The sequence below is a fragment of the Mytilus edulis genome, unplaced genomic scaffold (assembly GCF_963676685.1).
Source record: "Mytilus edulis unplaced genomic scaffold, xbMytEdul2.2 SCAFFOLD_1736, whole genome shotgun sequence".
Taxonomy (NCBI): domain Eukaryota; kingdom Metazoa; phylum Mollusca; class Bivalvia; order Mytilida; family Mytilidae; genus Mytilus; species Mytilus edulis.
Genome location: NW_027268258.1, coordinates 3130 through 21512, shown reverse-complemented (window position 1 = coordinate 21512; position 18383 = coordinate 3130). Strand labels below are relative to the sequence as shown.

The window sequence follows — 18383 nt, the reverse complement described above, 5'->3', positions numbered from 1 at the left end:
GTAACCCCCCTTCTTTTGACGATCAATGCATTTGAATGGGAGCATATCTTTGGAACCCCCCCCCCTTTTTTTTAAATGACTGGATCCGCCACTGGAGGGTATGTGAGTTTAAATATTATTTGAACGTACTGTACTATATTCACCTAATGCCTATTGATAGTGTTTTATTTGACCATTGACTTCATTCAGTACAAGTTACCTTGCTCCCATGTGAAAAATCTTCAAATTTGTATAGATATGACCTCTTCAATTATGCAGGAGATTGACCCCTAGTCCGTAAGCCTTCAAAATTCACAGATCGTTATCAAATCTTGACATCGCATATATATTTATTATTGTGTTGTTTTCAGATTATTAAAATTGAAGATATATTTCTTAAAGGTAATGTTTTACCTGTAAACCTAATGAGTTGTAATGTTAAAGTAATGAATTATTTCTAAATATAACAAATTGAACTCTTGAAATTGATGCAATCAGAGAGAACAAAGCTTAAAATATTATAATTATTTTCTGATGTCGGTACTAGAGATAAGGCCGGTATTTAGTTTTTTCATTATTTTCTTTATATATATATATATGTAATAATTTATAATGTTTTGCCAAAAATGAAATGATTTAAAAAAGAAACGACCTAAAAATACAATATACCGGAACCTCGTTTATAATGTACTGTATTTTATAGCCTTTACAAGTAAACATGTAAATATAAGTGATTTAATTGAAACGAAAACCACATGCCTTGGGTAATTTTTATTCAAACTTATTTATGAAAATTATCAACTTTCCTTAATTTTTTGTTGAAGAAATAAACACCATGCCAAGAAATTCATCATGATCCTGTTATTAAAATAGCGATAAGAAAATAAGGAACCTTTTTGTTTTTTGAAATTTTCACACAGTATAATTTCATATTCTGTCGTATTTTACAAAAATTCACATGTAAAATGGAAGGCGTTGACATTCCAGTGACAAGATTACGCAATACTAACACAAAATTCCCATGGACAGGTTCACACAATCGGTGTTGTTCTCTTATCAAACAATATAATACTGATAAAAGATCTTTAGACGATCGTCAGGTTTACTTAGGTACAAACAAGTGGTTTAAGTCAGTTCAGATAGGCCTAACCAAATTAAAAACCAAGTATGTATAGATTTGGAGTACAATTGTTCTACACTCGAATTAGTACTAATAATTGTGTGCTAGTTTAAATAAAAAATAGACGGATTTATACAATTTAAAGCTAATTGACACTACAGAATTCCTAGGAAATTGAATATAATCTTCTTTATATAGCAGAGATATATAAAATTTATAGGGATATGTTTGTTAGGAAGATGGATATGAAAGTCAACACAGCTGGATTTTTTTGTATAGTATTCTTGAGACGGACTATATTTCTTTATTTTGGCCGTACTTGATTTTCTTTCCTTTGAATTTACATATAAAAGACATCTGTTGTTGATTTTTACTAATTTTTTTTTCCTTGGTATGTATATTCTTTTGTATTCGATATGTCTGTACGTATTGCTGTATGTTTGTTTTTTCTACATCGGTCAGATGTATAGGGTTAGAGGTGAGATCTCACAAAAAATGTTTAACCCTGCTGCATTTTTTTCGCTTGTTCTAAGTCAGGAGCCTCTGGCCTTTTTTAGTCTTCACTAAACTACGGTATTGCACATTTTTGTTTTGGGGCCGGCTGAGACTCACTTTAATTTGGGTGCGGGATTTTCTCTATGCGCTAAAGACCCATTGGTGGCCTTCAGCTGTTTTCTGATTTATGGTCCGGTTATTGTCTCTTTGACACATTCACTATTTCAATTCTCAATTTTATTTGTCTTGTGCCCTAAATATTTGCTTATTATTACCTATTTCTATATTTCATTTTCATCATCAAGTTGCTTTTGAACTCACATGTATTGCTTGAAAGGCCAATTTGTACCAATACCCTTACTCTGTATATATACCTACATACATCGAAAAACACAGATGCGGGTAATATAATTAACAAACTTAAGATTATAACGGGCATATTCTTTTACCTTGGTTAGGAAAACGGCATTCCAACTTTTGTGAATGGATTTCAAACGGGGATTTTGTTGTAAATTCATGCAATATCATGCACGCACAAAATATGTGGTACCTTAGCTGTATTTGGCAAAACTTTTAGGAATATGATCCTCAATGCTCTTCAACTTCGTACTTTATTTGGCCTTTTCAACTTTTTTGGATTCGAGCGTCACTGATGAGTCTTTTGTAGACGAAACGCGCGTCTGGCGTATATACTATATTTAAATAAAAAATCGACAATAATATTTAAGTAATGCCCCCCCCCCCCCCCCCCCCCCCCCACACACACACACTTTTTCCTGCTTATTTAATTTCCTAAAATATGTCCCATAAAGGCTACATACTTCCACCTTGGACCTTTAAAAATTGTTATAGATGTTCCATAGGTTTGGCAGTTATGTGTACAAATTAAGGAGATGTGGTATGATTGCCAATGAAACAACTATCCACCAGAGTTAAAATGAAGTGGATGTATGTCAGTTTAGTCTATATATAGAGAGAATCCATTCGTTCTTCTTCTACTAACTATGTTTCTGGATTATTATTCGCTTTGCCATGTAAATGCACCGAGAAATGCACTACGGTCTCTAAAAAATTGTCGGTACTTGTATAATCGAAAGTGTGTTATTATAGTATAGCTTGAGAAAACAGGCAAAATTTGTTATTAGTTGCTTGCGAAGGCAGGCGACATTTTTTTATTAGTAACTTGTGAAGGTAGGCGACATTCTGTCATTATTTGCCGGCGAAATTTTGTTATAAGCAGCTTGTGACAGCATGATAAATTTTGTTGTTTATATCTTGTGACAAGAGACGATCGACATTCTGTTATTTTTTGCTTGTGGAGGCAGACGAAATTTTGTTATTAGTTATGTTGTGACGGCAGTCGACATTATGTTTTAGTAGCTTATGAAGGCCAGCTACATTTTGTAATTTATAGCTTGGGAAGGCAAATGCCATTTTGTTTTTAGTAGCTTGTGAAGGCAATCGACATTTTGTTATTAGTAGCTTGTGAAGACAGACGGCAATTTTTTATTAGTAGGTTGTGACGGCAGTCGACATTATGTTATTTGTAGCTTATGAAGGTCGGCGACATTTTGTAATAGATTAATAGCTTGGGAAGGCAAATGACATTTTGTTTTTAGTAGCTTTTAGAAGACAGGCGAAACTTTGTTAATTGTAACTTGTGAAGGCAGACGAAATTTTGTTATTAGTAGGTTGTGACGGCAGTCGAAATTTTGTTATTAGTAGCTTATGAAGGCCAGCGACATTTTTTAATTAATAGCTTGGGAAGGCAAATGACACTTTGTTTTTAGTAGCTTGTGAAGGCAGGCGACACTTTGTTAATAGTAACTTGTGAAGGCAGACGAAATTTTGTTATTAGTAGCTGATGGAGGCCAGCGACATTTTGTGATTTATAGCTTTGGAAGGCAAATGACACTTTGTTTTTTAGTAGCTTGTGAAGGCAGACGACAATTTGTCATTAGTATACCGTGTGAAGGCAGGCGATACTTTTTTGGATTATGCAAGCATTTCATTTAAACTGCAGTATAAGCCAACTAAAGGGGTGTATGATTGTTTTTCGATTGCGTTATATATATATGTTTACACAGTCCGGCTCTTTATTTTTTTACATGGTTTTTAATCTGAATTTAACCTTCATAGACATCTAAAAGGTTGTTCAGTTCAAATCCCGCTGCCAAAAAAAAAACCAAATATTTATACATATTAGCACTTATTACATGTAGCCATCGGGATGAAACTTGCATGCTAAGTTTTATTAAATTTGACAAACCATGGTCTGATTGTATTGGCATATTACATGTAAAAACCCAAGTTTGAAAGAATATATGTATTCTAAATATTGACACGGTTTGTTTAATAACAACTTTAAATTTCATCTTGCGGTTTGTGGTTAAAGAAGTAAGCTTAATTTCGATTTAGGGTTACAGAGTTAAATGCTTTAGAATGAATACAAGGTCACAAAATGCTATTAACTTTTGCACTGCGGTTTATTATATGTATTAATTTTAAGCTGCTTTAAGCAAACTTCTTTTCTATCGATGTATGAGTAGTGAGTCGATTTGAATGTCACACGTCTTAATTTTCTATCATATAACTTATTGCACTAAGAGATGACAACTCATAGAATCTAGGGCAAAAATTAGAAAAGTATATAAAAATAGTATTGAGGCTAAAGTTTTGACTAGAGCTTAGCAGTGAATTGAGACTATTAAGTTTGCCAATACACGATAGGTAAAAATTAAAGCAAAAGAAAAAAAAGAAAAAAATTCCTATCTACACATATGCCTTATTTTTTTCCAAAGGAGGGAACCTTATAAGCGAACATAGGGCAACGGGACTGAGTGGTCGTAGTGTGCACTGGCCTTTTGCACTGAGATTGTGAGTTCGACTCCGATCTCAATTGACTAGAACTACAAGATTTCCTGCCAAAAAGTTCGATGCATGCATGATTCTCCCTTGGACTCTGGCTTTCTAGTCCGATGTTAGAATAGGCAAGGAGTTTATAACCTCCTTGGATAAGGTAACAGAAGATAGACCCATGGTGAGTGAATCAATACTAATTCCAAAAATGCAATCTTTAATGTCTTGACAATGTTCAGTATCGTAAGAAGCTGTTTGTTATGTGTTGGTTAGATTTTGAGGAGTATGACGATATTTTTTGTGTTTTGTATAGAATGTTTATATTCAAGATGGGATGTGAAATACCTGACCATATACTTGAACATGTCTGAACGATGATAAAATTAAGACGCATCGTTTTCTCTGACTATCTTTATGAAAATTGAAAAAAGGTGTGTTTTTTTTCAATGATGAATAATTTTAAATTGTATAATAAATTTCTAATCCTCATTTTATTTGAATATATCAATTCCAAAGATTTCTATATTTTTAGAGCATAAAGGCGTATATGGCTATAGATTTTGAATATTTTTTTTTAAATTACCTATGTCCGAAGATGCTGCTTTTAGGTTGAAAATCGGAAAAAAAAAACATTAATACGTTGGTCGTAATTGCTTTCGAGGAACATTTGTTCGTCCGCCTTAATACTGTCGTATGATATACAAATACACAATATATACAGCCGTTGTTATTTTTCTCATCCTCGTCCGACCTATTAGTATAGCTGACTATTAAAATATGATAACTCAATTTCCAACAATATTCAACTTATTTCTCACGAAAATAAAATTTCTAATAATCAGCAGTTTTATGGTAGCTCTATTTAGACATGCATATTTTTTTTTACAAAAGCAGTTCATTTAACAGATCAATACAAACAATCAGCAACGAACAGAAAAAATCATTTAACGTTTCAATGAAACATTAGTTTTATTTATAATTTGGCATCTAAAACTACATGCCTAGATCAATGAATCAAGTTTGTGTGAAAAGGCAAATTAAAGGAAATTTACAAATCCCGTGGGAAACTTAACGGTCAAATCTCTATATCTGCACTGCTAATGTGTACAGAGTACTTGTACTTTAATTAGCAGAAAATGTATACAGTGAAAAGGTTTGTGATGTAGAAAACTCACGCGATATATTTAGTAGTTTGTACCAATAATGGAAAGGTTGAACAAAATGACATTTGACATCTTGTTTAAATACGTCATCGAAGGAACATAAAAATCAAACTATTGCATTCAATTCATTCAATTTTGAAAGTACAGCTTACAGATATTTTTCAATTCTTGTTTTACTTGCACATTTTAAAGTTTAATAACTGTTGCACATTATAAATTCATTTTTAATAGGTTAGATTTAATGAATTTCTTTTATAGAAGGCCTTACATACAAACTTCATCTTCAAATTACCGATAAGCACAATATAAGTGTCAAGGGTCAGTCAATGAAATTTAAAATTTTACAATTTAAAATCTGTCAACCAAAACATTTTTTAAATAATATACAAAACTTGACGATAATTAATTCAAGTATTAAATTTACCACCTTTTAATACTGTTGATTTCAACTAGACTGCTACTTTTCACCTTTCTTAAAACTTCTGAGGAATGTGATACGTTCACAATCGCTTTAACATACTTGAATAGATATTTAAATTTTGATAGAATTGCTTGAAATAATTTTCCCATGTCACTGATTTTACCTAGTTAATAAATTACGGTACGTTTTCTTTTTGATTTGTAAAGGGGCGTTCCTTTACACAAGTCACTCAAAACGTAACCCCATTCAGTTACATCTAGAATACGGACAAACCGTACGAGATATTGACATAGCTTTTCCCACGCTCTAAAGCTATCGTGAATCAAATCAAGTTATATACTTAGCTGGCCTTGAGCCAACCAATGAGGTAGTCGTTTTCCAACAGGCTGGGAAATTTGGTGATACACTTTTATATTGCATTTGCTCAAATGGAATTACAATGAATGCATGTGGAAATAAATATCAAAAGGGATTTCTGGATGCAGTGAGAAATGGGGATACTGCAGAACTTAAAAAGATTCTGGAATGCAGAGAGGGAAAAGTAAATGTGAATTCATTTGACACTGAGGGACAAACGGCTTTGCATCAAAGTTGTATGAATGGAAATTTAAAACTAGTGAAACTTTTAGTTAAATTTGGAGCGGACACAAGACTTGCTAACAGTGATGGCTGGAATCCTCTACATATTGCAGCGTTCAGTGGACATCAGGACATTACTTTATATCTACTCCATGCAAATAGGACTATTCCACCAAAACGGTGACAATTGTGATACATACTATCTGTGATCGAACTGTGTTTTCGTTGTTATTTCGTTGTTCTTAACAATGCCAGTATAATTTGTTTTTAATTCTGTTGATCGCATTAGACTTATGTTAGTATATATAACCTTTGAACTTGAAGCTGTCCGATACTCCTCTACCTCTAAAGCCGATGACAGAATTACAAGAGTCTTGAGAAGAGAGTTGCCAAATTGTGAATGAAAATGAAATACTCGACATAATTGAGGCGCATTTAGGGATTTGAAACATTTGTATGATGGAACTTCAGTCAATTTAATGGAGAAAGTAATTTCATTTTATGCGGGTTGGAGATGTGATAAAGTGAAAAGTTGATAAAATTCTTCTTAATTGACTAGATATATACTGCAAGAAATATGAATATTTTAACGACATTTCAGTTAGTTGCAGCAGACGTTTTGATGTACGAGACGTAAACATTTTATTTAATTTGTAGATTGCTTGTATATCAAAAGATTCGATCCAGCAATAATCTTTCAAAGCAACGGCCCGTGAATCAATTCAATTTTTATATGCAAAGGTAGAAACACTTATACTTTGTTTAATTTTGCTTCGCTACATACATTATAGGTTAAATCTCTTTTTATACATACATTTGATCAGGCTCGAGGCACATGTATATCTCGATGTATACACAATGATGTGACACAAAATCATTATCCCTAACAATTACCGGTATCCCTTTTATGAACAGCTATTTATCTTACATTTGATACGATTATAGATAAGGTGCTATTATTTTAAGTTGTCAAATATGTCTTTCATAAAAATTTATTTTGTTCAATGTTTTGTTATTGATGAATGGTATTTTAATACATTTCTTGTAAAATGTTGTAAAATATATTAAAACTATAAAATAGTAATATTGATCAATATTGGTTTACCACGAGTGACATGATTAATATTGGGTGCATTTCGATTAGAGCTTTGCGGTTTTGTAGTAGTAGTTAGTGACTGATTTCTGCTTAATTGATTTTCGTACCAGTGTGATTTCCCCCAAAAAATGAATCGTTCAAGCTTGTTTATTCGCGCCAGGGTGATATTTCCCTATAAAATTTAATCATACTTGTAAATTTTACACTAAGGTGGTTTTTCCCAAATAAGTCCATGATTATTTATTATAATTATTCCTGAAGGTTCTGACAACAGTGTGTTGTATTTCTGAGCATGTCACCAAGTTATAGAAATGAAGGGATATTTTATAGTGTGTCTTTCTATGTTGTGATGTTACGCTATTTTTCAAATAAGGGCGAAGGTTGGTACCTTTTTAAACGTTTAACCCGCTGCATTAGTTTGCACCTGTCTTGATGCAGGAATCTGATGTTCAGTAGTTGTCGTTTGTTGATGTAGTTCATAAGTGTTTCTCTTTTTCGGTTTTTATATAGAATAGACCTTTGGTTTTCTTGTTGTAATGGTTTTACACTATCATTTATGATGCCCTCTATAGCTTGCTGTTCGGTGTGAACCAAGACTCCGTGTTGAAGACCGTACTTTGACCCTTTATGGTTTACTTTACAAATTAATTTATGAACTGGATGGAGAGTTGAATTTGTCTCATTGGCACTCATACCACATCTTCGTATATTCGTTACACCAATTGCTATACACGCACAATCAAAAGAGGAAGTTCGCTGTGATTACTTTTCTTCAAAGTCTCAGATTTGAGTTGCCTTCAACAAAGAGCAAAAGCCATCATCTCACTGCATGGTAAGACGACCTGCACAAGAACAGACATGAGCAGAATTTGTTTCCTGGATGACTCGATCAAGACGGCACTATTCATTTTTAAAAAGATAAACCAAAATTCTATCGAAAGCAAAGCTTTGTATTGTCTTTTAGATTCTAATAATTTCTTTCCCAAAGTGTGTCAAATTAAATTATTACTAGAGGAGAAGCTTCCGTTGGGACAGTGAGGCAACTGCCTCGTCTTTTTTTCTCCAAAAAACAGTAAGAGAAGAGAAAGTGAGATGGCAAGTCGATCGTATAGAGTTTATAGTAATGGTGGTTTTAAACATTTTACTTCTTTACCCTTTCCTTGCGCAGTAATTAATAGTTTTATAGTGAATTTAAAACTGGTTTGTTATAACTTACACGGTTTCAAAAGAACGACCAATAATGACACATATTTCTTGCTTTTACTTTGTAATAAAAAAAAACTTAATTTAAACAGGCGACCAGTACTGTGCAACTGGCATGATACTTTATTTAAGGTCTACCTCTTTTTTACACGAGGAAAGACCTTCTTAGTCTATTTTTTATTGTGTGAACGTGGTTTTCAGTAGAATCGGTTCGACCTATTCATATTTAAGTGTGCTTATTTTCCTTCTGACATGTATTTGATTTATATTGTGTCAGACAAACCCTAATATATCCATGGATCATACCAATTAGTGATGGTCTTGGCCTGTAGGGAATTTGAATACAGAGAATTAAAGATTTAACCATTAATTTCCTTTAAATGTGATGATTTGAATTATGTTAAAAAAAAGGCTTTGTTCATGCCAAAAAGTATACAAATCGGATTATTCATAGACAAGTATTTTGAGTGCTAGTGTTCGGTCAATTATAAGTAAACAAATATATATACTAGTATAGAATAGAATATTTGGAATAGTATAAAAGGAGACGAGCGGGTTACGCCAATGAGACAATAGATCTACTTTAAAATAAGCAAGAATATTATAACTTAAATTCCAATAGCTTTCATTGTCGCTCAGGATTTTCCTTTGTTGTTCTAATAGGCATATTGTCTTCAACTTTTACAAATTTCCAACCATAATGATTCTTAGTTAAAACAACCAAAACGTGTGAAGTTTTCAAGTTTATTTCCTCTGTAAAATATTCAGTTTGTCAAACTTTTCAGATACAAGACTAGTCAAACATGAAAGTAACACTTATAATAACGTACGCCGATATCATAAGTATTTGGGAACAGACATTCTTTTAGCCCTCCCCCTTTTTTTCAACAAGAGTGCACACGCTGAAATGTCGCCTTCTATACTAATTATTGATATTATGTTGATAGTCCTAAGTATAAAGCTAAGCTTTATTACAACTGTCACATAAACTTAACATTAACCAAGATAACTATACAAAGACCAATGAACCTTGAAAATTAGGTCAAGGTCAGATGAACCATGCCAGGCAGACATGTACAGTTAACAATGCTTCTCTACAACATATATAAACACTGTGCGGGACAAATTTGCCATTCCGGTACCGGCAAATCTGACTTTGTCGGTTTACAAGATATCAAAAAAAAAATTTGCCCAGTGATAGATTATTGAAAAATAAAAAAAATGCCATATGTCCCAACTTGTCACTGTTGTCACTCTTGTCACTGCAGCTGATTAAAAGTACATTTCCCATGGGAAATTTGATAATTCCCATGGGAATATTAGAATTTCCCATGGGAACATTGAAAGTTCCCATGGGAAAAATTACTTTTCCCATGGGAAGTTTAGAGTTCCCATAGGAACTTTAAAGTTCCCATGGGAAAAGATAAATACAAAAAGTTCCCATGGGAATTAATTCTTCCCATGGGAACAAACTTTTTTCCCATGGGAACATTTTTTCTTCCCATGGGAACAATATTTCTTCCCATGGGAACAAATCTTCTTCCCATGGGAACATTTTTTCTTCCCATGGGAACAATTTTTTTTCACATAGGAACAATTTTTCTTCCCATGGGAACATATTATATTACAATACGAACATTATGTTCCATTTAAATTTTTTTCTTCATAAAAATTACAATTTGTTGCAAATACTGGATATATGAGAATAAAAGAGAATACACTTCTGCCTTAGCTGGATGGAAAGCTGTAGGGCATAACACATTTTTGGAACCTTATAAAACATCTCAGAAAAGCAGATTTGTCTCGGGGACAAGTTTGCAATTCCGCTGAGAGCAAAAGTTGTTCACCTTAATTTTTGGAGTTAAGTCAAAATGAAGTTGATAACTTGGTTGGTATTGGTTCCCTGATATTTGTCCTAAAATGTTTTGGCTCTAGCACCACTGTTGAAAAAGTTATGCCCCTTTTTTCAACAATTTCCTTAAAGGAAAAGTAGTTTTCCTCAAGGGAAATCAAATTTCCTTAAAGGAAAAAGATTTTTCCTCAAAGGGAAATTGTTTTTTTCCTCAAGGGAAATTGTTTTTTCAAGGGAAAAAGATTTCCTTTAAGACAACAAATTTCCTCTAAGGAAATCATTGTTCTTCCAATTTCCTGTAAGGAAGTATCTGAACATCAAATTTCCCTTAAGGAAATGTTTTCCCTTATTTTTACTTGTTAAACATTTCTTCGCTATACCATGTATACATATAAACAGTATGAATATATATAATTATTACAAGACTATAGTTGATGCAAATGATATTCAAAACTTTCATAAATGTTTGACTCAACATTTTTTAATAACATTGAAAATTGATAAAGTCTGACTGTTTAGATCTAGGTATTGTTCATACTTTTTATAAAATTTAACTTTGATTTATAATTTTTTTTTGTAGCAAATGATTCTGTTTTCTTTGTAATTGTTTCAATGCAATACATTAATAAGCAACCAATTTGAATGTCATACCATTTGTGGTGTTCTAAAGAATTTGTTTATATGTTTGCAGATTAAATAATAAAATAAACACTTTTCGTGTTATTTTAAATTAAAATTTTCTTCTGTTTCAACTTGTGTACAGTTATTCAATCCACTACGTAAGAATTTTCCTTCAATTCTAAGAGAAAACATTTTTGCAAATAGTTCTTCAAGATCTTCTTCCGTATATTTGATATGAGGGAGCGATGTAAATGAGTGGATAAAACTGGTGTTCCTTTTTCAACAACAAAATAGTATTTGTTCTGCATTCTCCTTTCTTTCGATGAATATATATAATATGTTGTTGCTTTTATGCAATAGTGTTTTTGTGTATCTATGATAGAACTCCATTTTGTTTATGGGCATTATCATGTGATAATGATGAAATTTCCTGTTTCTTTTTTGCAGGAAAGTACACATTCCAGTTCAAATTAATCCAATTATGCACTTTGTAAATAAATTTCAACTTTAAGTTTCCTCTTCAGTAATGACCTATTGATCATGAAAACCAAGATGTCTGATCACCTATAAATACACAAAATAAACAAATAAAATGTTATAAATGGAGAGAGAAACAGCAATAAATGTTTTTCATATGTATCTTTCTTTATTAAAATACATTAAGTAAACTTGAACCTCGTGAAAAATGATTAGCTGTGATGTAGACTAGAAAGTATTAAAAATGCAAAATAAAGTATTCGCAAAAAAATAAGTTGATTTACATTAGTCCCAGTCTGTGTTTGCAGGAAATTAACATCATATTCCTATTGTGCCTGTCCAAAGTTCAGAGCCTGTAGTTTTTGTAAGTTTAGTCTGACACTAAAATTTAGTGGTTGTTGTTGTTGTTGTTTCATATCGGTCATATTTATTTTTTGTGATTTATTTTGTAATAAACTAGGCAATTAGTTTTACAGTTTGGATTGTTTCAATTTTTCATCTTTGGGTCTTTTATAGCTGCCTACTTTGACTATAGGGTATGGATTTTCTCATTATTGAAGGTCGTCACAGGCCTACAATTGCTTTCTTAAAGCCATGATAGTTTTCATATTTAATACACCACATCTTTTTAATTTTTATAGTAATCATGATTATCATTCTTCAAGTTCAACAACTTAAAAAAAAAAAAAAAAAAAAGTGGTCTTACCATTTAGGTTTAGTTTGCTTCTGCAAATTTTAAATTGCCTATCATTTCTGCTGTTTATAATTTCTCTGTATCTTCTATAGTTCTTGTCCTATACATAAAAGAGTAAAATTTATTATTGAATGGCATCTTGCATCAATATTATTTTTGCTGTTTAATGTACATGATGTATATTAATGTGTATTTAATAAGAAGAGTGCACACGTTGAAATGTCTCGCCTTCTTTTACTAATCATTGACAATATGTTGATAGTCCTAAGTATAAAGCTTTATCACAACTGTCACATAAACTTAACATTAACATTAACCAAGATAAATAAATAAAGACTAATGAACCATGAGAATGAGGTCAATGTCAGATGAACCATGCCAGGCAGACATTTACAGCTAACAAGGCTTCAATATAACAATTATAGTTGACCTATTACTTATAGTTTAAGAAAAATAGTCCAAATCACAAAAACACTGATCCATAAACCATGAAAATGAGATCAAGGTCAAATAAAACCTGCACCACTGACATATTGATCATACCAAGTTCAAAAACACCAATGTGTTCGATATTAATTTTAAGACATGTATAAATGTTCCAGACCATAACAGTATTTGGATCTTACGTTTACGGTCCAGAACTTACAGTCCCACCATATGTGTACAGTCAGACCATTTAAGTATACTTGAACTGTCTGGTACCAGCTCGACCAAACCTGTGTTTTTATTTCACTGCAATTAAACTTTTTGTATTAATCTATTAAAGATTTCAGTTATGTTGATCTGTACTGTACATTTGTTTCTAATAAACTTGACCAACTTCTTAAAATTGGGCAGACTGTATGCGTACAGTCCAAATACTTGTATGTTCTGGAACATAAACATGATTAACAAGTATTTGGCAGGATGTCATGCTAAAATCCCATTAATATTAGTACTAAATTTTGAGTATATATACATGTAAATCCACAAGTTACTTACTGAAATTCATGGCGAACACTCACCAAAAACTTACAATTTAGAGGAAAGACTGGACAGATGAATGCACTTACACTATCAAAACAGAGCATAAAACTTACCAAAAAACAAGATGTTTTACATTTATCCAGGAGCAGGATAATTGAAAAGTTTTTTTTTTCTTTCTCTGCCGTCCATCATATAACCTTTGAATTCATTCATGCAAAATATGAAAATCTGCAAAGGTAAGACCTTGAACCTCAGCTTATCCACATTTTGAATTTTGAACTGCGTACTTGTCATTTTCATCTTGCTGACAACCTAAACATAAAAAAATGATAAAAACATAATTCTAGATTGACTTTGTGTTTTTATTTTTGTTGGTACAAACAATTTTCCCAACTTTAAAACGAAAACATCATCACCAAAAAAGAGGTCATACTAACCTCCGAAATATTTAAACAACAAACCGAAATTATTACTTGATTGAAGATCTTGTCGTAAATCAATGGCATAGATACTCTTATGTTTGAAAACTTGATGCCTATTGCATACTTATATTCCTTTGTTCGAGAGTATGCATATTTAGATGGACTCCATGGACTTTAATGTTAAATAAGCATGATTAATTTTACAGTTTTTCAGCTCTATGTGTACATTTTGAGAGAATCTTGCAATACTGTATATTCTGATATTCAGAACTTATTGTGAGGTTTTTATTAATACAACTGAAAGCTGTATCTCATTTTCATTTCTGATACATATTTATGAGCTGAAGACCAGTGCCGAAAATTTCTCACTGCATTGAAGACCTATAGGTGACCTTCGGCCATTGTCTGCTCTTTGATTGGGTTGTTGTCTCTTTGTCAAATTCCCAGTTTCCACTTCCCATTTTATAACATGTATGCTGATTTTTCTTAAATTACAATATTCAATCATGCAATTTTGTCCATTATTGAAAATACGGTAAGCAAAAATAAATGCACAAAAAATCTAACATTGTTATATATATGTAAAAGGCTTTTTTTTTAATTCAAAACAGTTGCCTACACTGTTAATTTCCTTGTTTGATTTCATATTATTAAAGCCTTTATAGCTAGCTAGATGGTATGCCGGGGCGGATCCAGCCATTTTAAAAAGGGGGGGTTCCCAACCCAAGACAAAGGGGATGGTCCTAAATTCATTTGGTTTATTTTATTGTCTCATACAAGAATATATATGGTTTGAGGGTTGGAAACAGGAATCACGAATTTTTTAACCTACCCACTGGGGATCTCAACCATTTAAAAGTCTCTCAAACATGTGGGAGTGGGGGTGACCCCCATGGACTCTCCCTATATTTCATTTTATTTGTTTTATTGTTCTATACAAGAATATATATATATGGTTAAGGGGTGGGGATCTTGACCGTTTATAAGTTTTCAAACTACTTACTAGAGGGGGACGGACTTCCCTTTTATTTTATTTTATTAATTTTATTGTCCCCCACAAGAATATATATGGTTTAGGGGTGGGGATCTGGATCGTTCACAAGATAATAGCACATTATCAAATTGAACAGGGTGGGGTAACCCCCAAACACTTCCTTTTAATTTCATTTGATTTGTTTTATCGTCCCATTCAAGAATATATATGGTTTAGGGGTGGGGGATATGGACCGTTGACAAGATAATAGCATACTCTCAAATAGAAGGGGGTGGGGATTACCTCCCATGGACTCACCCTCCCTTCTTTCTTCCCCCCAAAATACCTTTTAATAGTTCCCAATGCACAGATAGTTAACATTATTTTCCCTTGATTTACACTTTAGAATATACACTATAGAGGGAGGGTAGGGGGGCTCCTAATCCCGAAATCCCAGCTTAAAAACAACATAATCCCAACGTCCCAAAATTCGAATAAAGAATTCCCGGATCCCTAAATCCAGAGCTTAAAAACACCCAATCCCGGAGTCCTGATAAAGGTCCTATCACCCCTCACTATACAGGTGTAATTTTTTTTTAAAAAGATAATACAACTGAAGACCACAGTGGTGGGATCCAGAATTTTTCATAAGTGGGGGCCCACCGACTGCCTAAGAGGGGCCTGCTCCTGACATGCACCAGTGATTCCATGTATAATCAACCAATTTTTTTCCCCAAACAGGGGGCCCTGAACTCCTGATCCCCCCTTTTTTCCCCCTCATTTCAATCACCCTGATATAAATTTAGTTTTATCACTTACAATAGGAATGGTTTGAATTCCCCAATAATTCTTATATACCATTAATATCAACATATTTTATTTTTGATAAATGAATAGCAAAAGTTTTCTATGGGTAGAAATGGATAGTAGTCTCAGATTCACATCATGCCGGTTGCTGTGTTCAAAGTGCTAGGTTTTTATGAGCTCGTTGTTTGCGGACTAACTATTTAGGCCAGTGGTGGATAAAAGTGTGCGTGCATTTATCTTCTATACCTCCTTAATCAATATATTCAAATACTGACGGCAATTGTTGTAATGTATCAATGTCTTATAAATTTGAAATCACCGTGCTATTTACATGTGGGATCGAGAATGCAGGGGAAAGAAACTTGTCAATTATGTTTATGTCTAAGCCAAAATAAATGAGCCGCCGTAAAATTAACCTTGGGTAATCCTCAAATTGGTGAAAGAGGCTTTACGGGCTGACTACTAATACATGTCTTAATCTCAAAATAACTCGGCAGCGTCAAATAACAGTGCATGAAAGGCTCGTCTCGGAAGGGGGTGTCTTTTTTTCCGCAGTCTTCTTTTTTTTAGTTATATTTTTAATAACTTACACTTTTTTCCATTATTCTCTTTTTTTCACTATTCTTTATTCCTTTTCTCTTGTCCTTTGTTCTCTATTCTGTTAATTCACATCCATACCCTCTTATGTGGACTATGTAGTTTATTTTTCAGTTCTGGCAGAGATATTAGATACAATATATATATGTCTCTGGTTCTGGTATTATACGATAAGTCAATTTCTTTTTCATGCAGTGTCATGAAATATAATAGTTTTATGCATATCAGCCAAGATTGTGCGTAACATTTTAATAAACAATTCAACACTATATACACGTTATGTGAATATTATTAAAATCGATGAAGAACATGAATTTGGCAGCTAGTGCTCCTTAAACAGGTAAAGTTCAATTAACAAATTCTGATCTACTGGCATTCAACCCCAAATTACTTACTTGCTGTATATTGATAAATGTGATTGTATATCGTCAATACCTAAACATCGAGAATGCGTTTTATCGGACCACAGATGAATTATCACGTTTTGATTTTCTTTAATTACAGATAAATGTATTTTAGGTTCAGGAAATGATTTATTTTTCGGGTACGTCTAAACAACCGCTCAGGACCTCCTGAGTGCACTCAGGACCCATTACCGTCATCGTATCTGCACACATGATGGATGTTTATATTCGTTATATACGCTTCTTATTTTAGAGTTAAATTTTGGAAGAATTTGAAATCGCAGGGGAGGATCTAGCCATTTTAAAAAGGGGGTCCTAACTACATGTCCCCATTCAAATGCATTGATCGGCCAAAAAAAGGGGGTCCAACCCCCCGAACCCCCCTCTGGATCCGCGCCTGAATCGAACTTAGATAGATATGTTAATTCTTATAAAATAATGAGGGCACGTGTCACTGATTACACAATTACTGAGCCATGAACTATCCAATCAACAAAATTGATTGGATTATCTTTATTGTTTTTTTTAGGAATTGTATTGTTAGTTCAGTTTTACCTTTAACATGAATTTGCATATAGAAATATAAAATATCTCATTCGATGTACTTTTACAGTTTATTTTTCATGATAACGGGTAAATATATTTGTTGTGTTTTGCAGTTCACGAATAAAGAAAATTATTTTATATATAGTTGCGTTTTTTCTGTAACAAGTTCGATTTTTGTTTTTCAGTGTGATTCTTTTCTCTCTCTCTCTAAATCAAGTTTTTCAACAAACACAATGTTGAATGAATATCAAATTTGATTGAATTTGTATATCTTTATTCTCAACAAACCATTATACGAAAACTTAGTCGTGGCTTGAACGGATTTCGTGTCAATAAACTGTCTTCGAAATAGTCTTTCTCGCTGTAACAAAAATCATTTTTTAAATTAAATTTAGAATCTTACTACAATCTAACTTACATATTGTTTAGAAATAGTTATACCCAAAATATCATAATTTTCAAAAAACGGAGACGAAAACGGTGAAAAGTTCATTTTCAAAAATTATTTTCACATTGAAATTCGTTTCAGGCTTGTGCAACTGGACAAAACGACTTTAATTAGAGAAAAAAAAAAACCTTAATAAATGCGGATTTCTTAAAACATTCGTATAACTCAAAAATGAGATTCCTGGACAAGTTCCATAAAAATGAGAAATAACATCTAACTACATGTATATGAGTTTGATAAGTACGGCTTTTACAGTTAAGAACGGATTCCATATACAAATCTTTAATTAATATAAATTCTTTAAAAGTATGAACATTTATTTCTCTTTTCAAACTCGTGCAAAGAATTAATTACTGCGGGTCCAGGACAGGATAATAAAATTAAGAATAAAACTTAAAATTTTATGGAACGAAATTTTAATAAAATACGAAAATCTTAAAACCTCGTGATATTCATTTTAAACGTCACAATATTACTTCCCGCATGGTCACACTGTACTAACAACACAATCTATAACAATAAAGATAATCCAATCAATTTTGTTGATTGGATAATTCATGGCTCAGTAGTTGTGTAATCAGTGACACGTGCCCTCATAATTTTATAAGAATTAACATATCTATCTAAGTTCAAATTCTACCAAATTTAACTCAAAATAAGA

The 18383-nt window shown here is 32.5% G+C and overlaps 1 protein-coding gene and 1 long non-coding RNA gene across 2 annotated transcripts; one reads left to right on the top strand and one right to left on the bottom strand.

Annotated features, from left to right (window-relative positions):
* Positions 1-6476: 6476 nt before the first annotated feature.
* On the top strand, positions 6477-6800 carry LOC139507141 (notch-regulated ankyrin repeat-containing protein-like). Its single transcript, XM_071295649.1, has one exon. It carries the CDS (start codon positions 6477-6479, stop codon positions 6798-6800), a length of 324 nt encoding a protein of 107 aa, XP_071151750.1.
* Positions 6801-10534: 3734 nt separating this feature from the next.
* On the bottom strand, positions 10535-13844 carry LOC139507143 (uncharacterized). The gene is made up of 3 exons (XR_011660576.1): positions 13639-13844; positions 12572-12659; positions 10535-11952 (listed from the first exon to the last, which is right to left on the bottom strand). It is a non-coding gene; the product is annotated as an uncharacterized lncRNA (long non-coding RNA).
* Positions 13845-18383: the final 4539 nt, after the last annotated feature.